At 43.8% G+C, this 24,681-nt stretch overlaps 1 protein-coding gene across 1 annotated transcript in view; it reads left to right on the top strand.

Annotated features, from left to right (window-relative positions):
• The window catches only part of SECISBP2 (SECIS binding protein 2), a 405,025-nt gene that overhangs the window by 277,552 nt on the left and 102,792 nt on the right, over nucleotides 1–24,681 (top strand). The window contains exons 10-11 of the mRNA XM_086961140.1: nucleotides 11,798–12,018; nucleotides 16,745–16,899. Of these exons, the coding sequence (XP_086817266.1) occupies nucleotides 11,798–12,018; nucleotides 16,745–16,899 (376 nt within the window). The remainder of the gene's footprint in view (nucleotides 1–11,797; nucleotides 12,019–16,744; nucleotides 16,900–24,681) is intronic.

Genomic DNA, 24,681 nt, shown 5'->3' with positions numbered 1-24,681 from the left:
ATCCCCGCCGAGTGCGGGGAAGTGAGCAGTTATAGTGCCGGTATGCCTCACAAGTTTCCCCGGCCTGCGGACGCCGACAAGAGTGGTAAAAGGGAAATTCCGGCCAAGGGGGTGAGCGCCGACAAGGTGAGCGCAATGTCAGAGCGCCGCGGGATTAAAATTACAAAATAACGCTTTAAAATTGCAGCAGGGTAAAAGCGCGGCAGCTGAATGCGCTGGCAGCAAGTTCTGGCTAACCTTGAATCCATCACAATTTGCTTTCCAAAGCCAGATCAATACCCTACATTACTGGCCTCCTACAGACCAATTATACCGCTGTTGATGGACTGTAAAATACTAGGTAAGATTCAAACAGATCGCAATATGCAGATCCTCCTGACATTGGTACACCCGGAGCAGTGCGGGTTTGTGCTGGACAGAAACACATCCCATAATATCGTCCGGCTGTTTCATGTCCAGGACTGGGCAAAGGATCGATATCCCAGTGCAGCTTGCCTAGTCCTGGACTTGGAGAAAGCTTTTGACACCCTGACCTTGCCATACTTTTTCGAGGTGCTACGGCAAGTTGGAGTGGGCACCACGCTGTTAGCGTATACAAGACTTTTATATACAAAAATATTGACCCGTATGCGATTCGGCCGTCATATTTCAGCTAGTTCTCAATAGCATGGGGCACGCGTCAGGGATGTCCGCTTTCCCCACTCCTGTTCGCGATAGCAATTGAACCACTGGCGATTCTCCTCTGGAGAAGCGGGATGGAGTGGGGCATCCCTGTATCAGACACAGTACACAGCGTATCCTTATACGCTGATGATCTGCTTCATACGGGCCCGATATTACGATGAGCCTTACACCTATTTGGGAGATACTTGCAGACTTTCAGTAGCAGCTGGCCTAAAGGTCAACAGGGCGACATCCACTATATACCCACTAATCCCCGATCTCCCCCTGCAAGAGATTAACCACATCGCTGCTGTGCATTTTTCCCTCCTGTGCTGTTACTTGAGATTCCCCATTGTTCATGACGAGCTCAGCTCGTCATCAGCACAGCTCCACTGTGCCTCATGACGAGCTCAGCTCGTCATGAGCATGGAAGGGGTTAATGCTGGTGACGTCGGACTCAACTGGAGCGAGCAAGCCTCAACTTTGGAATCTGACTCTACCACTCCCCCACAGATTTATTCGAGGGCAACCTTCGAAAGGGAGTAGCAGGGTTACGTGCACAAGTTAGTTTTTAGATAACGCTGCTTCTGACCCCGATTGGAAGAATAGCCCTTGCCAAGATGGTTATAGAGGCACTTCGCTAATCTGCCGATCATCCCTCCGCTTTCTTTTTTCAGGAACTAGACTCCCTGCTCACTTCTCTAATTTGGAGCACAAGATGACGCAGAGTGGCCCTGGAAAAGCTGCAGTTAACAACAACTTGGGGAATATTGGGAGCCCCTATATTTGAGGCATACTTCCTGGAAGCTCAATAACAGTGTCTGTCACGCTGGACAGCCAGACGCGGGGTGGAGGAGACTCGGAGGCAGTTCCCCTGACACTCCCAGCAATACGGTGTCTGTTTTTCCCCACTGCTCGAGTAGTAATATCGTACCCACTGCAAGTGGCGGTGGCGAGATCGTGCATGCACAGAATCGCCTATCCCACGGAACTCAGCTATACACTCCCCTGCTACCACTAGCAGGCCTACAACGAGGCAATAAACATTACACGCCCTAAACATTGCTGCCGTGCCGTGCCGTGCGGTAAGGCTGACAGTGGCAGTGTCTGCCGACCCCGCTTTTGATGCCAGGTAAGATCTTTGCACACTGCATATTTCAACTCTGCTGGTGATGTGGATGTGAATAAGCCAAGCTGATGTTAATTTTAAAACCGATTTTAAATTGAATGCAAATTTCAAAATCTTTTAAATTGTATTATAATTGATTGCGAATTGTAATACACATACCCTTTGTGCTTAAACGTTCTCCCACGGCGCAGCCAGGGGCTTTAGGACTCTTTAGAACTCAGTGCTCTGTGGTACAGCCTGCCCGCCCCGGTCCGACTCGGTATCCAATACCGTTGAGCGGAGGGCGGGACAGGTACGAGCCTGAGAGACACACTTCCTGCTTCCTGCTGTAGATTCGAGCGGTTAGCGCTCTAGCCTTTCTGCAATAGGGGCTATTTAGCCACTCGTCGGACAAAGCGCGCAGCGGTTGCGCGCAGAGGGGCGCCTTCAGACGCGCCGAAGACGCGCCGAAGACAAGCCAAAGACCTGCCCGTCTGCGCCCGTCCGCGCCAGAACGGGTCAGGGGCTATGGCGGGTCATGCTATTCCATCGCATGATATTTCCCCAGGAAAGCTAACATACTCCTCTAAGGTATTGCGTAGTCTCAATACTCAACATCCATTAGGCGTAAACTGTACCGCTCATCTAGAGGCTGAAGGCCCTTTTTCATGCCGCCTTTGTCACACTCATTTCTCTACTCAACTGACAAAGACACACCGTACACATTGTTCTAATCCTATGATATCCACGTCTACGCAAGTCGCAGATGCCTTTCCACTGGGGAGGACAAACCTCTTATGTAATATTAGGTCCCTCTCGAAACATACCGCAGAGGTCTGGGAAATTATCTCTTCTAAACAACCTGAGGTGTGCTATCTCACGGAAACGTGGCTCAAACCGCACTGTACTCCGGCCATAACTCTTGCTATCCCCTGTAATTATAAAATACTTAGATTAGACCGCCCTTTGAAAACTGGTGGTGGGATTGCTATTGTATACAAAGAAGAGCTGAGAGTTTCGATCTTAGAGGAACTCAGCTCCCCCGACATTGAAATTCTGGTCTTTAAAATACAGACATCCCCTAAAGAAAACTATAGAGGCGCTCTAGTTTATCGGCCACCTGGTCCCTACAAGAATTTCACCAACAACCTGGTTGAATTACTCGCCCCACATATCAATAATGACAGTGAGTTCATATTAGTCGGAGATTTTAATGTCCACAGTGAGAAATTAGACTGTAACGAGGCACAATCTTTAATAACAGACCTATCATCTCTAGGTTTAATATTAAGGAATAGTGGACCTACCCATCAGGCAGGTCATACTTTAGACCTAATCTTTTCCAATGTCTTGCCTGTTTCTTGCCCGCCTGATACTCAGGTGAGTTGGACTGATCACTTTATTGTGGAATTCATTACCCCCTTTCAGGCACCCAGCCCCTTATACCCCAGCACTTTACCTTGCATCCGTAGACAGTGGCATAAAGTCACCAATTTTACTTTTAGAGAAAATTTGAATCCCCCTGTCTTACGACCTTCGGATGATATTGAAACTGCTCTTAAGAAATTCGAAGGTGAAACTATGAAAGTCATAGATAAAATTGCCCCACTAAAACATTTTAAATCTAGGCCAGCCAAAAAGCAAGAAGTTTGGTTCTCTGATCATTTAAGAACACTCAAACTAGGGGCTAGGAAATTAGAAAAAAGATGGAGAACAGCCCATCTCTTAGAGGATAAGAATAAATACTGGGGCGCATTATCCTCTTACCATAAAGCGATACGTTCTGCGCGAAAAGCACATATTGCATCTCAAATACAAGAGGCAGGGAACTCCCCCAGGGTTCTTTTCCAAATCTTGCAAACATTTGCTAAACCCACAGCATGTGAAGCCCCTGACATGTCATCCCAACAGCTGTGTGATGAAATTTCCTGCTTTTTCACTGACAAAATTAACAAAATCTATGATAAAATTATATGTACAAATCAGGCTACATTGACAAATATAGCACCCCCCCTTAATCTCACAGAATCTATATCTGATGCACACTCTCTGGACATCTTTCCCCTTATTTCATTTCAAGAAAAGTCTAACCTAATAAAACAGATTAAAAGTGGGAGTCCAGAAGATACTATCCCTGCTAGGTTAATGCCTGCATTGGATGAACAACTATGCCCAATGATCACTGAATTAGTAAACCTTTCACTCACCTCAGGCACTGTCCCCAAGGAATGGCAGCGAGCTCTTGTCAGACCCATAAGAAAAAACACCACCTTACCGTGGTCTGACCTGACTAATTTAAGACCTATTTCCCTGTTACCATTCTTAGGGAAACTTATAGACAAACATGTAAATCGCCACCTATCCGGACATATTGAACTAGTAAAAGCTCTGGATGATTCCCAATCAGAATTCCGCCCCAAATACAGTACTGAATCCACCTTGCTGTCTGTTACTGATGATCTCCACGCCTACCAGGACAAGGGCCTCTCAGTCATCTTGGTTCTATTAGATCTATCGACAGCTTTCGACACCGTGTCTCATACCATCTTGACTCAACGGTTGTCGAACGCTGGCATTAAGAACAAAGCCCTTGACTGGTTAAAGAGTTTCCTAGCTGATCGCACCCAGAGAGTTACCATGGGTGCATATCGCTCTGCGGAAATAGAGATTTCTAAGGGGGTGCCACAGGGCTCATGTTTGAGCCCCACTCTTTTTAATATCTATGTGGCACCCCTGGCAGGAGTATTGCGTAGGTACGGCTTTGTCCCCGTATCATACGCAGATGATACGCAACTCCTTTTCCCCTTCAAAACTCTTTCCACTCAGGTTAGAAACTCTTTCTCGTCAGGCATGAAAGAAGTGGCAAAATGGATGTCTACCAACTATCTCCAATGTAACGTCAGCAAAACGGAGATCATGTTTTTTGGGGAGGCTAAAATACTATGGACTCCGGAATGGTGGCCATCAGAACTAGGAGCAGTCCCTGAACCTAAACAGGTCGTGAAGAATTTGGGAATTCGGCTCGATCACGACCTGTCATTAAAACAACACACCAGCTATATTTCAGGGATATGCTTCCATACCATCAGTTTGCTCCGCAAGGTCTTTCCACTTCTACCTGACTCTGTAAGGAAAACCCTTGTTCAAGCACTGATCCTTAGTCGGATCGATTATTGTAACGGTCTGTTACTTTCTGCCAACGAAGGAGTGTTGGCTAAGCTACAAGTCATTCAGAACACGGCAGCCCGCCTTGTTCTGAATGCCCCCTCCGAGAACTGCTTCCAAGCCCCTCCTTAAACAATTACATTGGCTTCCAATCCGACAAAGAGCAAAATTTAAAATATGCTGCCTGATCCATAAGTGCTTGAATGGACAGGGGCCGATCTATCTTGAGCGGAGATTTGTTCCTTATGTTCCAGCACGATCCCTCAGATCAAGTATCGATCTCCTCCTCGTGGTCCCTCATGTTAAAAAGGTCAGACACGGAGGTAGAGCCCTGTCTACCACTGGCCGCAAGCTATGGAACAAACTTCCCCTGGCTTTAAGACAATGCAAAGAGCACATAACATTCCGTAAACTCCTAAAAACTGTTCTGTTTAGAAAATGAAATCTAATTCCATCCTCATATCTTGTCTGCTGTTTACCGGTTCAAAAAGCGCAGAGATACTCCTGTCGGAGTGGATTCAAGCGCTATACAAACCTACAAATAAATAAATAAATGGACAGACCATTCGATCCTTGAGATCGCCTCTCTATGCGAGGACGGTCAGTTGCTCACCTTTGACCGCCTGGCAGAGGACACCAGTCGAGGACAATTTTTCCTACATAGACGGTTAGTCAAAGACTTCCGACAACTATGGGACCTATCCGACGAGCAGCCACCGATGCACCCAGTTCCACACGCAATCCTCAATATGGGCCCAGAACGACACTTAATCATCTGGCTATACCAGCCATCTGTGAGCTCATGGTAACGCCGCTTACCCGGGTACGGCAAACATGGAAAGCAGAAATAGAGCTGGCACTTCATGACAAGGAAAAAGAAGGAGCCCTAGAGTACCCCAAGAAAATAACACGAAATGTGAGATTTAAACAGAATCAGTTCAATTTTCTACACAGAGCATACCTCACACCAGAGCGGCTCCAACGATATTATCCAGACACACAATTTCTCTGCCCCTGCTGTAATACTCCTGGTGCTACTTTCTAGCATATGTTCTGGAATCTACCACCATACAACCATACTGGGATGTAATGCACACCAGGTTACGGGAGGTCACGAGGATGCCCGGCATAACCACATGGGAAGCCTGCGCGCTAGGCGTGTTCCACCATCGGAAATGCTATAAAACACAAACGCGGTTTGTATCATCGGCCCTTCTATTAGCGAAATGGGGAATTGCCATGCACTGGCTCGCCCTGAGGGACCCCTACCGGCAGCCTGGGCAGGAGCAGTCAATAAATGGTGCACGGTGGAGGAGGATGCATTGAGGAATGAAGAGGTACGAGGCATACGACTCCGCCGCATCCCCACATAATGGGCCGAGCTGCTCCAGTGATGCTGACAGCAGGGAACTGAAACCCATGTAGCTGCAACGCCACAGCCTCCCCAGGTAACACCCAACCCCCTACGTACAGTTGGAACCCAGAGTATATCCACGTCCTAGCAATACTTAACACACACCAAGACTCATTCCCATGACATGTGTGAAACGATGCAACCCCCTTCTTCTCACACTCCAACTACTACATTCCCATTTTGATCACCCAGTTAGTGATAAACAGACCTACCCCAGTTTGCACACGTTGAGGATATATACTTTAGGGTATTACACCATTCCGGGATATGCAGATAATACCTCCCACACACAGGATTGTAGCTAGCGCCAGGACACCTTAGGGTAACAGTTGCGTTTACAAATGCTCTTATCATTAAGATAAACTATGGATAACTCGTCTACAGTAACTCGCTTCTTTATATCACCATTCTATAGCATAAATAGTAAATGCGAATCTGTAAAACAATGGCTGTATGATTACTGTGATAAAGATGTATAGCGGAAATGTAAGATGGAAAACCCAATAAAATGGTTTAAAAACAACAAAAAGGTGTCATGTCAGCAGCTGTCATTTAAACAGTACTTTGATCAGAGGCATAATGTAAAGAATCTAATCTGCTGGTTGCCGAATGGCTTCTCATTAAAATGCCTCATTGAGTGCAGTTCGGTAAGTCTACATTTAGACACTTTCACCACCTTGCAAGGAGTCATAAAGGGGCTGTTTTGGTTGATGGCAAAGGATAATAGAACAGGAGATCATTAGTGGAGTTTACCCGAGAGCAAGAAAAACTGTGGTTGGAAAAAGATTTTGGGGATGCACCTGGTCATCAGGATGGTTCTTGGTGGACGCTACCTTCGAAAAACAGGCATTTGCAATGCAATAGGTCTCACATTTGCAAAAGTTTGAGCTATTGGCATTGTAAATGACAAAGCTTTTATCTATGTGTTGGATTTGAAAACAGATAAATAAATGGCATTGTCATTTACAATACTAATAGCTTAAACTCTTGCATTGTAAATGACAATGCCTTTTATTTATGTTTTTAAAAAAGAAACATAAATAAAATGCATTGCCATTTATAATACCAACAGCCTAAGGGTTTGTGCCACAGTGGGTCAACCGAACCACCAGCTGTCTGTTCATTTAAGTGCTCTCAATGCCCTCGCTTTTGTTAAAGAGCAAATATCTGAAAAGGACTAGCATTGGCCCGCACGAGCGGCGGGCTCCTAAACAAAGCTTTAGGCCCCTGCAATTATATATAAAAAAATCCCCACAAATTAAGCGCTGTCTAAGAACCTCTCACCAATGTTAAATTGTCCTTTTTAGCTGTGGCATCATAAAGAGCAAAGGAATCCGCAATATGTTAATATTTGCAGACAAATAACCTTCACAGAACAATGATGTGATATTTAACATAGCGCTTAACACCGATTTTGCCTTTTCTGAGCCTAAAGAGCATTTGTTCCTTTTAGTTCCAATTAAAAGGTACTGGATTTAACAACCTCCTAAGCATGGAACGCTCAGCTTACCTTGGGGATCCAAACTCTTATAGCCGACGCCAGCGGTGAGGCTCAGCTCTGATTAATTTTACACTCAGAAAAATATTCTTTTTTAGAGATTCTACGTCTTGCCACAAGAAATCTTAATAGAAAAAAGTATTTTAAACAGTGTTGTACCTATAATAATGTTAGCCAGTCCCGGCGGTTTAAGGATACATTTACTCCATTTACACCACATTGCACTATTCTTCAAACAGCAATGTTCTAGAATGAATCGAACACTCAGAAGTGGAAACTCTGGAATTTTAACGAAGACTACACAAACTGCGCTTGAAAAGTATGTGGTGAGGATTTAAGGACCCAGCCCCTCCTACAACGAAAAGCGGTTCAAGTACAACAATCTCATCAGTTACTTTTTTTGGGGTGGGGGGGGTTATTTAAGTGTTTTACTTTTCTGGTGAACGAAAGTGACAATAGTTTAGTAAATAAAGGGCAGCTTTTAACCGTGCAAGCAACTTGAATCGGTTTAAATTAAACAGGAAATGTGTAAAACATGTAAGAAGCTGTTGAATAGAGCGCAGCAGCTGCTAGTTTGATGCGGTCGAGGTGTGTCCAGTGAAGTGGCCCGCGGGGTGCAGGTGCTGCAAGCCTTGCAAGATGGGCAGAGCCTTCAATGAGCTCCGCTATTTCAATTCAGACAAGGCCTACACAGCTTCCCATCAAATAAAATGGCTATTGTTAGACTGTGTAATGTGGCACCTCGTATTTTCAGCGCTTAGAAGGGTGGACGTGCTGTATTAAGTCCTACAGTTTATGAGGTGTTGCACTAAGACGCTGGCCAGAAGGGTAGGGGCCTATTTTTTAAGGCATTTTCCTTTGACTACATTCACCCTGGAAACACAAAGCTTAGTGGCTCAAATCTATAGCATCAAAACATAACTTTACTGGACGCGCCCGAGGCTGAGTCAGAAAAAAGGTTAATTTCTCTCCGCACCAGTCCGAGGCGAGGGCTTCTCTAGCCGAAGGGTTGCATTACATATACACTTCCATGCAAATGAAATAGTGTGTCTTTTTATTCGTACCAGCTAATTTACACACTTACGATCAAGACTTGTTCCTATAAATGTTATTAGCCGCATCGCTGCGGCGGTTATTTTTCCCCTACGCGGCTTTTTTCTAAAAGCCGCGTAAGATGACGAGCTCAGCTCGTCATCCGCACACCCCTCCCCCCGTGGCTGATGATGAGCTGAGCTCGTCATCAGCATCGAAGGGGTTAACATGAGCAGCTTGCTGCTTGAAACATGAGCAGCTTGCTGCTTGAACAAGGGAAAGTGAAAGAGAACCATGCTCACGTTGTAGGCGTGCCGTGAGCGTGCACATTGGCGTGGCCTGCGGCTCGTGCCCAGTGGCGGCGTCTGCAGACTTCGCCGTACTCCTATGGGTGCTGCGCAGCTCGTGCGGCCCAGGGAGGGGGCCACCAAAGCAAAACACATGGCATGTCGCGGTTTGGAGAAGACTCGGAGGGAAGAACCCCAGAGGTGCTGCTGCTTTGATCAGGGATGTTGTGGGTACTTGTGAATGATGCCAAGGTGTGCTGTGATTGCCAGAGAGGAGCACTTCGATGCGCTTTGACGGGCCGTCAATTTGAAAAGCTGTCTCCGTGTATCCGACGGAGGGTGGTGATGTGGGGGGGGGGGGGGGGGGGGGGGGGAGGATGTGAAGTGAAAGTAATGCTGCTTGAGGCCATATTACAGAGACCAATATGAAAAGTTGTCTCCGTGGAGCCTATGGGGGGGGGTTTGAGGGAGTGAAAGTAACGCTGCTTGAGGCTTGCGACCATATTTCAGGGACCAATTTGAAAAGCTGTCTCCGTGGAGCCTGGGGAGGGGGGGGGGAGGGGGGGGGGAGTGAAAGTAACGTTGCTTGACTTGAGGCTTGCAATTACGGAAAGTGTTTATTTGTTCTGCACTATAGCCACACGAGTTTATAGCAGTGATTTATTAGTTAGTTCTTGTAATATGAGCTAAATATTTGTGGCAGAAGGAGCCGTCGCAAAATGTAGGGAAGTTAACGATGCCCTTAATTTGTCTGCACAACACAGTAGTTAGGCACAACGATAGTGGAAGTCGGTTGTTGGAAACAACGTGTAGGAGTAAAATAGGTACTGTTCGAGGGAAGTTGCCAGTGGCCTTAATTTATATGCGCAACACAGTGGTTAGGCACAATACTAGTAGAGGTCCGTTTTGGGCAAAGGACGTATATGGCACGGCCGTAGTGGAGGTTGGTTATGTGGAAGAACATGTAAGAGTTAAATAAATATTGTACGGATACGAGCAGCCGCAAAGTTTGGTCAAAGTGGCAGTAGCACTTTGGAAATGCTGACAAAATTCCACTCAATATAAGATGTACAAATGTTACCGGTGGCCTTAATTTTTGTGCGAAACTATTTTAATAACACAGCGGTAATGACGGTTGAATGGTGTAATGACGATTGAATAATGTAACGACGTATAGTAGTGTAGAGATTGTACAAGCAGCCGCATATGTTCTTTATGTTTTTTTGTACATCAAGAGGTCCCGTTTTCAATGGCGGTACAGCTCGACAAACAACCTAAGCGCAGCTCCACAAACACCAAAAGCTTAAGCATCAGCAGGTCAAGTATAACTATTGAGTTATTTGTTCAAAGCTAACAAACTGCAACCTGCAACAGCAGGTTACGCATACTGAAATGAGTGATTTGTTGAAAACAAACAAATGTATAGTGTATAGCAGCAGCAGAGTAAGCACGATTTGTAATATCACATAAAAATTAATGGCAAATGGAGCTTCTACCACATGGAGCCAGTGAGACGGCCGCTCATGTCCTCACAACAAAGCCGGAAAACAGAAAGTAATTATCTCGGCATGCCGCCAGGCGCCCCACATGCTGCTGAATGCTAGCACGTCTTCCGGAGCGCGTTCACACTGTTGACTCAACCCTAATTGACGCACACAAGCTGAACACACTTTGTAGCAAGCGCGTCTTACAAGCGCGTCCACAGACCACAATCTGCGCATGCACCGGCCTGTACCACTTGGAAGGCAAGTCAGTCACAATAGATCTCGCGGGCGACAGCGCTTTCGCTCTGCAACGCCAGGCGATACCTAAAGAGTGTTAACTCAATTCCTGTCACAGATTCAACTATTCCTGTGTGTGAGGCTGTACGCAACGAACCTAACAGTCATGCTTTCTTAAAAACAGACTTTATTGAGTTTCCATTTACAGTCAGCGCGACTGGCAAATTTATATTTCCAATGGCAGCATATTATTGGACGTCATTTGTCATGCATATACCTATTTCAGCTCCTTTATGAAGCATTCTACAAATTTTGAAGAACTCTGTTAACCAACAAACCCAACCCAACCCATCCCCCCCTCCCACTCTCGTTCAGCCTAACAGTCCTGCTTTCTGTGATGGTATGACTACAGGTTCACAAATCTCAACTAATGATTATCACGCTAGACCTCTTGACAATTCATCTTTACCTGGTAGATTTAAGGGGTTTCACCTGAACTAATTGTTATTTAATCATGTGTTGTTTTTGTTTTTTGTTTTTTTTATATAAAGGGAAAGGAGATGTACCATAAGGTTGTATGAGTAGTAAAAATACCTGTGGGGTTGTCCAGTATGTATACCAGTATGTATACTTAGTTGTAGTTGCAAGGGCAAAAGTACAGGTCTCACAGCAGGAAACATATTATTCCCATGAATATAGAAAATCATGAAAAGTTCTTCAAGCATCATCTGTGAGGCTTTTTTAATAGCATTTGTTTGACTAAATTCTTTCCTGCAAAGTGTTTCAGTGATGAAAACATTATTCTTAACACTATTTCAGGAAGTACACATCTTACAGCAGAGTGTGTGTGAGAGGACATGTTGCATGCTTAATTATCTATTATCAAAACTGCCAATCCATTCCTTTCAGGTACTGCAATCAGGTACTCAGCAAAGAAGTTGATAGTTGTGTGACCGATCTTTTGAAAGAACTGGTTCGCTTCCAAGACCGCTTGTTTCAGAAGGATCCAGTAAAGGCCAAAGTAAAACGCCGCCTTGTCATGGGCTTGAGAGAAGTTTTGAAGCATCTGAAGCTCAAAAAGCTAAAATGTGTGATCATTTCTCCAAATTGTGAAAAGGTTCAGTCAAAAGGTAAGAATTGTTATGATTTCAACATATTAAATTATAGAGAGCAATGCTCGTTTATAAAATACTGTTGGTTGTTTGCTGGTTGATAATGTCCAGCTCATCTCAGTTTGCTATATATAATTCCAGTGGATTTCCCAAACGGTCAAGAAAAGAAGACCTCCATTTAGAGGGATTAGAACCCCCTGAACAGAAATAGGCAGTCTAAACTGCAATGTTTGACGAGGCTGTACATCCACCGATTGGACTCTCTGTGCCATTCATGCTAGGAGAGTGAGAGAGGTTGAATTTGTTCATGTCAGGAGACATACTGTTCCCGCCCACATTTAAGATGAATTGCTGCTTCTGCAAGGACTTTATTATAGCTAACACAACAAGATGATGTACGGAGTGCTGAAACTTTTCAAACACTCAAGATATCTGGATTTAGACCATCGTTCTTTTGCTCACCATGCCTCCCCAGTTTCGACCCAGCCATATTCAAATCAGCCTTGACCTTGCTCCTCATGGAACAGTTCAACCCGAACTGCCAGGCCAGGTCTTCCCTGGACTGGAAACAAGCACCCTGGGACCAGTTTCTGGGTATCACCCCATATAAGCCAGGCTAGCTTGAATCAAATAGCACAGCGAGCAAGGGAGCCATGTCTGGACATACCCTTGTCCTCTTAGGGCGAATATAGCAAAAACAACAAGATGATGGACGGAGTGCTGAAAAAATCTGTGACCAGGGGATGAGTGTTTGATTGTTTAGAATTCTGTCCATTATCTGTTCTTTTTGCTTTTGTCACCCTAAGTGGGGAAGGTATGCCCAGGCTTGGGTCCCATGCTCACTGTGCCACTCGATTCAAGCTATCCTGGTTGATGAGGGGTGATGCGTATTTCCGATCCAGAGAAGACCTGGCCTTGCAGTTCAGGCTGGACTGCTCCCATGTGGAGCAAGATCAAGATTGATTTGCATATGGCCTGGTCCAAACCGGGGTGGCATGGTGAGCAAAATGGTGAGCAAAAAACAATGGATTAAACCGAGATCTGTGACTGAGAGTGAGTGTTTGATTTGTTCAGCACTCCGTCTATCATCTGTGCTGTTGGACTTTATTATAGGCAGGGGGGGGCTTTAGCGATGGTGGCACCCGGTATGACAGTCTTTTTGGAGCCCCCAAATGACCTCCTTTTCACACACATATTTGTCAATATGAAATATTACAAAAGACAGTGAGGATTACAAGGTGTAGGAATCACATATCATCCATACTAGTAGGCAGTATATTTTGAGAGTGTTTTGTCTGGAGAAGGATTTAAATGTACCACAGTGGCCGTGGCTCGCTTTACTAATAAAAACGAAACCTTTTTAGCAACATAATGAAAGACTGGGTGAAAAAACATAACTTCTTTACCTAAACCACGACGTTTGAATGCATCTCTTTGGTGACAATTCATAGGTCACTGTGTTATATTAAGATTGTAATTTATGATTTGCAATAACAAAAGGATCTCTGTGACAAAGGCAGTAACCCTCTGAGCTATCCATATAAAATACAGCTCTGTGATCTGCATGGTACACGTTCTGTGCAGCAAGCATAATAACCCTCTGTGCTACTTTACGATGAGTCAAATCTGCCACTAGACAAAATATATCTCTTCAGAAAGAACATTAATGAATATTTAATGAGGTTGGGGCCAAATTGTGACTCATTCAGATTGGTGCCCATTACTGTGATGGTAGCCTGCTAGTGTCGCAGCCCATGTTGGTATTCACATTTTAATAAAGAAACTACTTGTTTAAGCAGCCTGTCTGTTGGCGAGGTATATTGTGGCTTACCGAGAACATAGAGGGGCTTGAAGCACACCCATTGCTTGTCTTAGGTCTTAGATTGCCTTTACTGTCACTCTCATTTGCCTCCTTATTAGTATCCCAGCTTGTCAATGTTGTTTGTCCCTTCCATGGAGCATTGCCTCTATACCATCTCTTTATTAGCTGGCATCTCTGCTTCCATATCTTGCTTTTGAAGTACTATTTTTTACTCTTGTTAGGCAGTCCATGAGTGTGCCTGTCTTTTCACGCTCTCTCCAATAATGCACTGCAGCTGCACTGCTTACAACATGGCTCAAAGACTTCGGCAAGATCCATTGGCTTTAACAGTGCTTGATTACCTGCAAATATCCCTGTCTGTGGGAGTCACGGTGGTCTTGTGCGGATGATAAACTATTAATATTTTGTTTCGCTATCACAGGTCTTCATAGTCATGATGCTCTTCTTGACTGTTACTCAACCACTCAAACCTAGAGGAATAAAAATGGCAAATTACAAGCCAGAAGTCTAGGTACTTTTAGATGTCATGTTTTTGGCCCAAATAATTGGGAGAGGCACCTCAAAAGCGAAAAGCCTGGTCTTCTGCTGTGTTAAGTTTTTATTTGAATGTGCAGGTAAACTCAGTATCATTTTAGTAATCTCATCTAAAAAACACTTCTTTTTATTCCCTATTATTTTAGGCCTTAGTGGCGAGTGCCGATATTGTTTCTAGACACGACTACACCAATATGTTCTTCTTCGGTATCCTGGCATGCTCAATGTCAAATCTTGTAGGCGTTTTAGATATGGCATTTTGCATTTAGAAGCTTGTAATGCACTCCATTGGCTCTCTGTGCCACATCAAATAGTTTTTTTTTAAAATTAGTTTAGCACAGTTACTTAAAACCATTGCTATAAAAACAGCATGAGCACATATATAAAAAATCAGCAATAACACATCTGTCATGTTTAGGATAAAAGGAAGAAAACAGAAACACAAAGCTGAGAAACTGCTCACTGAGCTTAGTGGCCGTTTTGCATCTAAGAAAAACAATCTTGTAGTTGCCGATATAAAGACAGTTTTTCTTAGAAGCACAACGGCCACTGAGCTCAAATAGAGTTTAATGTCCTCCGTACCCTTTTGTGATATTGGGCAAACTCCTCAAGGACACACTGGTTGAAATTCTCCTAAATGTGCACTGCGACCAAGATTAAAGTGTTAGTTTAGGCAACCCAGATATACTTTTTCAACTTTACTCCCCCAACTGTGTAACAAGTTATACCTGAAGCTTAGCTCCATTAGGTATAATCTTTTTGGGAAGCCCGTACGATGTTCTTATTCTGTTAATTTATAATTTTTTCTGTCTTTCCAATACTTGTAGTGATTACAGTTTCAGCACCAAGAAACCATGTAGCGTGTGTTGTACTGTGCAAGTAATTCACTCACTCAGTCTAGTCCACCTCAGAAGTTCTGAAAATATAGCATTGTTCGAGTTGTATTTGCTTGTGCGTCTTTAAAATGTTTTAATTAGGGATTCTTGAGACAAACTCTTGAATGGAATTTCAACATCACCATTTTATTTGATTTCACGGAGATATTAGAAATAAATACAACACGCTATAACCCTATTTGTATTGCACTGAGTCATCTCACCCTCTCTAATGCAGTTTCAATTGAGGAGGGCTATAAATTCAAAAGATCTTTATTCAGCCTGTCTGGCCATAAAAGGCAAATGGAAACAACATACCACGTAGAACAGTCTATCATTATTAAATGAGCTGTAAAACCTCATAGAGGCAGCAAAGGGAAGAAGCCTATTGGGAATAACATAGAAATCAGCTTTCGGCACGTCACTAGGCATACTGCACACTTGCACAGCACACAATGCAAGCTGAAAAGTGCATGCTTTCGCTCGCATAGCATGGATCCCCTTCAAAGCAATGCCTGCACTGCCTCACCCTACCCATGGAAATGCAATGGCAGAGGTAAGCAAATCCCTCCACCACAAAGTTTGTCACCCTTGTGGCCATTTGTTTTTGTGTGCTCATATCTCTTTGTGTGCAGGGGTACATATGTCTGGGTTTGTGTGAGCATGTGCGCGCATGAGTCTCTGTATGTGCAGGTGAGGAGCAAGTGTTTTGCCTCCTGCTCCCACAAGTTGGATGATAGGCAAGGCAAAATGGTGGTAATATCTGGAATCTACTGGCCCTGGCTCAATGGTGGTATTCCCTGGCAATATGCTTGAACGGGCCCATTACTGATAATTTCTGGTAAAATGCAGAACCTCCCTCATTTGTGGTAATCCCTGGCTATATATCCTTGCTCTGACACACTAGTGGCGATTTCTAGTAACATGCAGCCCCTGGCAAAATGGTGGTATCCCCTGGTGACATGCTGATTCTGCCACAATGGTCGCAACAACATGGTGGCACTGGCACACTGGTAGTAATTCCTGGCAACATGCAGCCCCAAGCACAGGGGTGGTAATCTCTGGTAGCATGCTGGCAATGGCATAATGGTGGTACCCCAATCAATTTACTAACCCTGTCACAGCGGTGGTAGTTCCTAGCAAAATGCTGCTCTTGGCACAAGGGTTGTAATACCTGGTATATTGTGGGTGGCTATGGTATTTTTGTGGCATGGCACAGAGGTATATCATTTTGAATACTTTATGGCTCAGAGAATAGCTATTGTACATGCTTAACCAACCTCTCCAAACCCCAGGACAAATGTATTTGCTATAGCTAGGGTTTTAGGAAGAGGGCTCGACAAGGTGAAATCTATTGCTTTTGTAAATTCTTGTTTATCTTGTAATAGTTGTACTAGCAGAGAAGTGATTTGATGATTGTCCTGGGAATATTGTTCAATTACTAGATCTAAATAAAGAACTTATATATACATATTTTGTATACATCTTTGTTTCTTCTACTTCTTTTCTGCAGGTGGTTTGGATGAGACCTTGCAAACTATTATTGCCTGTGCTTGTGAACAAAATATTCCCTTTGTGTTTGCTCTCAATCGAAAAGCACTGGGGCGCTGCCTCAACAAAGCAGTACCTGTCAGTGTGGTGGGAATCTTCAGTTATGATGGTGCACAGGTGAGAATATATACAGACTATCTGTGCTTTTGAAAAATTGTATATTGCTCTTCTGTGAGAATGTAAACATTTATGTAATGTTTTTGGGTCTGGTTTGACAGCCCAGCTTACCGAAGACCACATGTGATCAACACAAAAAAAATCTTTCTCACTTCCCACATGTTGGTTGCCTTGAGTACTCCATCTGACTGGACAGAACTTATGTTCTGCCACTGGAAAGAGTGTTTGTTGAACTCTGATGAACTCTTGAGGGGGTTCCTCTCATATATTGCTCTTCTGTGAGAATGTAAACATTTTATGTAACGTTTTTGGGTCTGGTTTGACAGCCCAGCTTACCGAAGACCACATGTGATCAACACAAAAAAAATCTTTCTCACTTCCCACATGTTGGTTGCCTTGAGTACTCCATCTGACTGGACAGAACTTATGTTCTGCTACTGGAAAGAGTGTTTGTTGAACTCTGATGAACTCTTGAGGGGGTTCCTCTCATATAAAATGATAATAGTGTTTAAATGTAATAATGCGCTGGCATGTACAGTAATGCGAAACACAAAGGGTAGGAGGCCGTCTGGAGGGGGCAAGGCTTGCAGACTGAAGAGGACAAGGCTTTCCATCAGTTCTTTCCCACTGGAGCCCTATTTCTTTCATCCTTTCTTGCTGCTCCAACACCGGTCGGATTGTCATGTTGCTCTGCCCTCTCCTGCCTTTTCCACCTGTGGAAGCTCTGTAAATTCTTCCTCATGCTTCCCCTGTTGGCTCCGTCCTCTCCTGCTGCACCCTGCTTCTCTACCTCTTGGCATCTCACTTAGAGGTGGTTGAACATGGGAATATTGCATTTGCCTTTATCATGGGGGGATAATATATGACTCAGTAGCATACGTATTACTTCTTTTCTTGTAAAATATTTCTTGCAACTTTCTTTTTCAGAGTCCAACTATATCAAACAATTCTGTGTAGGTTTAGGAGGCTGTTATGAGTTTATTATTGACTCCTGTGATCCCACTTCAGACAATAGAGATCTATGAAAAGTAGGAAACCGTCTTGTATTGAGTCACTTTAAACTGAAGTGATTATATGTTGACTTGCCTTTCATCTGGATTTTTTTTTATTTAGAATCTTTGACACCCTTCCAGTGTATCACCAGGTAGGACTATGGTTTCACCCAGTTCACTGTACGGATAAGTCTTCCTTCCTTGTTCCAAGGTTCACAGTCTCCTCTGGCTTAATGTCTAGCCGCTTTCCAGATCACTGGTTGAGTGACACCTCATGACCTGGTAATCAGAAGGCTGATATATAGTATATTACAAAGGTTCACATGAGTTACAGAAGCTCTTCCACCCAAACACCTGGAGCTGCTAAATTTGCCAGGAAAAGGTCTAGGAGAATCCCCGGAGCAGCAGAAGCTCAACAACTCGATCCACAATAAAACCAGGTATAACACATCAACACTTCATCTGTTACACAATATCAGACTGGTGGCGTAAGGAAAACAAGGGTACGTTCCTTCATGCAAGTGATATTCTAGTAAGAAGTCCTTGTGATATCAGGGGGAGCATTGGAACATCTGATGTCTATGAATCCAGCAATTACCTTGCTGGCTCTACAACCTGGCTCTTTTGAGCGAATGATCCACCACAAATTACTCTCCCAGAGGTTGGATAATGCAAGCAGTACCCAACTTCTTCTGTAAAGAGGGGAAGGTACAACACATCCCACAGTCGTTTACTAGGCTCTGGTTTGTGTTGAAAATCGAAAAAAGAACGAGCAACATTAATCCCTCAGAAAGCAAATTCTTCACAAAATGGGCTCCGCTGATATGTTGGAATATCTGTGCTTCTCCCCCGCAAGACCAAAAGCAATTCAGTTGTTTGACTAATATAGAGTAGCGAATAGGGAGCAACAGATAGAGGAGATATGGCGGGCAGATATCAGAAACGAGTACGTAGTCTTGGCGATAGGGGTAACGGTGACAAGAGAGGTTAACAAAAAACTGGGATGGCAGTGAGAACCCCTCCCCTTCAACACATGGTTGGTGGTGGAGGAGATGAGGGAAAGTTTACTGTTTTTGAGTTTCCTAATTAACACTACTATACAAATACTTGTTATGTAATTTTACTAGTCTACCACTAATGTGGAGAAGTGCTGTAAAATGTGGTGTATGTGAACATGAATAGAAGTAATTCAGTAAAAAACAAGGTATGAGGACAACACAGTGGGGGTTTAGAAACCAGCCAATACTGTGTACATTCCAACTCCGATCAACAGCAACCTAAGCCCTAGTGGGACAGTGAGGCAGTCAGAAAATACTATAAGGAATTCCCTTATGTATGGAATAGAAGTAAACGTTACCCAACCAGCCATAATCTAAAATCCATCACAAACAAAAAACATGTGAAAGCTTTCTTCTTCTCATTTGATGTGGTCTGCATTCATCAGCATGTCAGTCAGTGGTCTCCTGTTCATTGTCCCTCAATCTGTGCTCTGTCTCAGTATGGTACCACTGGCTTTAGAGAGCTCAATGGTAGCGGTTGTGGAAGAAGAAGAATCAACTGGGGAACATATGCTGACATCTGAGGAGGGTTTGATGGCAGTCCAGAAGGAGGGTCAGCTATCTAAGAAGCACACAAAATGTACTCTATTTCGGATTTTGTTGCAAATGTTTTATCCCTAGATCTTCAGTATCCCTTGGTCAGTAACAAAAACCCTGTGAGGATGGTCTGCTATTTGTTTAGTCGGTCTGCATTTATCAGCATTTTAGACAGTGGCCTCCCTTTTAGAATCTCTCCCTTTCTGACCCTTCTCAAAATAGCACAGTCTTCTGAAGAGAGTGTGGATGTAGAAGAGGGGAAGGAACAGAATCTATGCCTATAACGTATGTGGTTAAGGGTTGGGGGCCAGTCCAGAATGAGGCTCAGTCTATATTACAGCATTTAGCCTTACATTACATATGTTTTAATTCTAGAGGGCTAATAAACCTCAAACGCATGTAATAGCGGCTTGCTCTCCATTTGGTGCAGTCTACGTTTGTCAGCATATTGGGCAGTGACCTTTGGTGTCTCTACCTCCAGACTCCATCTCATGATATGTATGTACATAGCAGTAGAGGGGTAGATTAGGCTGGTCATTTTAGGGGTGCCGTTCAGTCTTCTGGCTTCTATTTACTGTACATGATGAGTAATGGCGGACATTTCTTGGTTTGACCTTCATTGTTTTTCCATTACTGTTTATAGCATTTGTTCACCCCTTATGAGGCTATAGTTTAGTGCCTATTAAAAGCCCACATATAAATGAGATGGGAACTACTAAATTTACATTGCCAGCAATCTACGTTGTCTATCGAGTACAGGGTCCTAAGCAGCCACAATCGAGGCTACCTTACTATGATGGTCTTGCAAGCTTACCAGTCCTTCAAATGTATGAGATTCGTTTTTTTGAAACTATTTTTTGGGCAAAGACCCTACCAATTTGGCTGCATATCTTGGCATATATAGGAATTAACCATCTAGAATGCCACTTCTACCACTGACCCTCTCGTTCCCTTATGATTTGAAGAATATAGTTAGCTCTGAAAAGGTTTTAAGACCTTGTTACATATAAAAGTTGTAACAAGGATTCTCTGAAAATTATTATAGGCTATGTTCAGATAAAGAATTTGCTTTCTATGGCAACATATCCTAGTGCATAGGAAAAAGGGCTGCATTCTATTCTATTTTTAACTGTGTAGCTAGGGAAAAAGGGTATCAGTTGTAATATTTGGCTTTCTCTTTCATCAAGTCATTAGTTTACCTTTCTTGGGTAAGCTTAACTTCTTCAGTTTCATTCCCAAGCAGAACAGTTTAAGTAATTATGGGGCACATGCATCAAGCTCGTTACTGGTCGCAAATGGGCCAATTTTTCAGAATCGGCCCCTTTGCGACCGGTAATTAGCCTTTTGGGATGCTTCAAGCCCAAAGACATTCGCAAAATAGGTAATCGCAAAATTTGTGATTACCTATTTTGCAAATGCAGTTAGGGAATCGCAATTTGCAATTCCCTAAATGCAATACAAGAAGCATTCTCAGAATGCTACTTTGCATTAAGGAATCTCAAATTACCATCAACTTCAAGTTGATGGTAATTTGCAATTCCTTAGAATAAAAGCACAAAATTGCATTTTTCTAAGTGCCATGTGGCGTACACACATGCCTTTAGGGCATGTGTATGCACCCATGCCAATTGTGGGGGTGCATCAGGGTGGCTTTTTGGCCCCCGGGCACCCTTGAAATTGCATTTGCAATTTGCGATCACCTATTTGGTAATCGCAAATTGCGAATGGTTTGCCATTTTTTGCTATGGGCCTCTAGGCCCATAGGAATAAATGGGAATGCATTCCCTAATAGCGAATCACAATTTGCGATTCACTATTATGGAATGTTTAGGAATCGCTATTTATTTTGTGATTCCTACATGCATAAGGAATTGCAACTCCTTTAATAGCGATTCCTTAAAAATCGCTATTAAGGAATCGCAATGCCTTATCTTGATGCATATGCCCCTATGTCCACTTTCCAAAGCAGTGCTCACAATGTGTAAAAACAAGATGCCTTAAAACCAGCCATGTGTTCAGATTATGCTCCAGAGCTCATAACTCTTAAAAGAGGGATGTAAATAATATCCGCGTATAGGTGACTTGTCTACCATCAGAAAACAGTACAATTTATGGAATGCTTGAAGTAATCTCAGCCACTAGCAATTTCCCTGGAGGACATAAAAGTCCATCAATGCTTAACTCGTGTGCCACCACCCAGTCAGTCCTGGTCCAGTCCAGTCAAGTCTAGCTGGAGATCTTCCACTGAAACAGGCCCCAGACTTTGTCCCTGCTTATTGCATACATCAGTGTATACAGCCATTTGTATGTTGTGCAGCTTAAAACGTAAAATAAATTCCATTTGTGTCCTCTAGCAAGTGAAGAGGGAGTTCTTGCTTCACCATCCAGACATCAGACTAACTCATTGTTCAAAGAAACAAAGAAATTTGCAAACACTGCACTCTACAGAAAGTTTATATACTTGCCGCTTCATACCAGTTAGATTCATGCAAACATGCTCTTACAGACCTCTCAGCTATTAATATACAAGAGTGTCCATGATGTTAATGGCTGCTTACTAACTCAGACAACTCCTGCTAGATAGCCACATGTTGCAGCTTCTTTGTATGAACGTTTATTAAAATTAAGTGTGTTGTGCTTTAAATGTGTGCTTTGCTAAGAGTAGTATAAACTCAGCACAGGAGCAGCTTTGGGGACAATCAAAATGGAGTACTGAAGAAACAGCACAGTTACGTAGCCCAGTACTTTCTGAGATTTATTGTTTCACATTGAACAGTGCAGGTAAATGTGAATCAAGCAGTGCAGTAGTGGGTTAGCACTTGCTTACAAAATGAACTGGAAAGCACTTAGCAGAGTAGTGTTTAACGTGGCAATGGAGCCACCAGGGATGCAGTTGAGTGGCACCTATAATATCAAGAAGCATCTAAGTAGTAACACCTGAGTAGAATTTATTGTGGTACAAGCACTGAATATTCAGTGCAATTTTAGGAATGCAGTTGAGTAGTGTCATTTGACTAAAGGCCGAATGTAAAAAAAAAATTATATCCACTTAGTTGCTCTCCTTTCTATATGTTTATAGAAGAAACACCGTCTGCAAGGCATGGTACTTTAGAAGCTCAGGAGACTGGGGAAGACACGTATTCTTTTCTAAGGACTCTGACTCAATCATAGTTAATGCTGAGGTGCTGAATAAATGGGCTAAGTGTTGAATGAATGTTAACTGACTCATTCCTAGCCAGTGACTCTAGATTTGGAAAGAGCCTGTACATTTTCACGTTTTCTGAATAAGGAATTGCCATTTGTTCCGGACCCTATAGCACTCTGCTGTTTTAGGTTCCACGCAAAGGGTCTTTCAGGCTCCATCCTCCAAGCGGAAGAAGGAAAGTCAGCATCCACTTTTCTTTGAAGACATCCATGTGTGACTCCAAATAATGAAACAGAGGAGAGGGTGTGTACATGATTCCACATATATGTCTCTTCTTGAGGATGAAGTGTGTAGTTTTAGCAATTATGGAAGAGGGGTTTGTCATTTCTTAGCCAAGTATATCAAAGATGCCAAGCTGTTTGGCCTTATCGGGTTGTTTCCAGAGATCATCATTCGACTCCGGTTGCCAAGAAATACATTTTATTTATTTATTTATTTATTTTTTCAAAAATCTTTTTATTGAAGAGACAAAGACAAGGAAAAAAACAATAACAGGTGGTTTACATCGCAGAAGAAAGGATCAATAATATACATTCAGGGGATATAGACGGAGAATCATCAATAATGTCTGGTCACAAGTTACATCTGGCATGTGGCCGTGCTACAATCCGGATAGTCAAGCAGCCGCCTACCACCAACCCCACCTCCCCAGGAAAACAGGATAAACATTGAGTAACAGCCCAGAGTAGAAGGGAGGGGGGAGGGTGCAGCGACAATAAGGTTACGATGTTACATCCACATACCGAACACAATAATAAATTACGTAGCAATTGAATGACTCATGCAAATGATATCCCACCCGGAACCCGTCTACCCCTTAACACAACTCCGTTACTTAATAAGACCACCTACATCAGGATTTTGAAGGATTTCAAACATAAAAACTACAAATACAAACAAAACAAACACCCCTCCTCCCACCCTGCACCCCAGCATGTGGCTTGCGCCCTATCCCCAACTAGCTGTGTGCCTGTCGCCCCATCTAACTAGGTACTAAATGTAGTAAAACTTGGAGGAGGACGTCTCAATACGGGCCCCGGTTCCCCCTCCCCCCAGTCAGAACCAAGAATCCCCATAAGAAACACACGACACCATTAAGAGGCAAAGATCAAACTAAACAGGGGAAACAGCAGCTACCACCCTACCTCCCGTAAACACAATGGTAACGAATCCCACTTCAGAAAACCCATGGTGCCAAACCCCAACAATTAGTCTCATTCTTGACCCTTCCGATCAGGCGTACGAGCCCCCTCCAGGAAGGTTGTCGCCTCCGCAGGATATTCGAGATGTGAAAACAGTTCAGTAAAGTTCCGTACGAGGCGAGGCAAAGTTGCAAAATCTCTGGGAACCCTGTCGGCATCAACGATAACCCTCATCGACATAAGCTCCCAACACCGTTGTCTACGTGAGGATAATGAAAGCGTCGAAGGGAGAATACACACTGAATCGTTCCATAGATAGTTCCCATCAAGAGTGTCCGGAAGGGGATCGACAATTAAACAATATTGGTGGGTTTGGCAGTCCGTAGAGCACGTCGAGTCCACGATTGTCAGCCATTACATTGCCATGAAGCTCTGACAGCTCTCGTGGCACAGGGCCCACTGCGGTTAGATGGACCGCCGTGGGTGGTATAAGCTGATCAGGATATTGAAATGGCGCTCTTGTCCGAGCCCGTGTGCAGCCGCAGTCATTTTCCGGACAATGGACTCCACATGGGAATGTAGTGCCCCGATGGCTGCCAATACAGATCGTATCGACGGTTCATACTCGGTCCGTCCCGCCGAATCTTGTTCCAAAACACCCATGTTCGCTTTCCCCCCCGAGGCCCGGCCTACCCCGGGGGAATTGACACATTTTTTGGGGCGGACTGTCGCAGAGGGAGACCGAGGACTTACCAAGGTCACGATCCAGGCTCTGGTGCCACAAACGTAGACCCCAACCCGGCAAACCGGGTCTCCGGGCCAGGGACCCACACCCACAGCGCACTGTC

The sequence above is a fragment of the Lissotriton vulgaris genome, chromosome 3_1 (genome assembly GCF_964263255.1).
Source record: "Lissotriton vulgaris chromosome 3_1, aLisVul1.2, whole genome shotgun sequence".
NCBI classification, from domain to species: domain Eukaryota; kingdom Metazoa; phylum Chordata; class Amphibia; order Caudata; family Salamandridae; genus Lissotriton; species Lissotriton vulgaris.
Note: the sequence above shows the minus strand (reverse complement) of the source record. Positions and strands in the feature narration are given on the sequence as shown.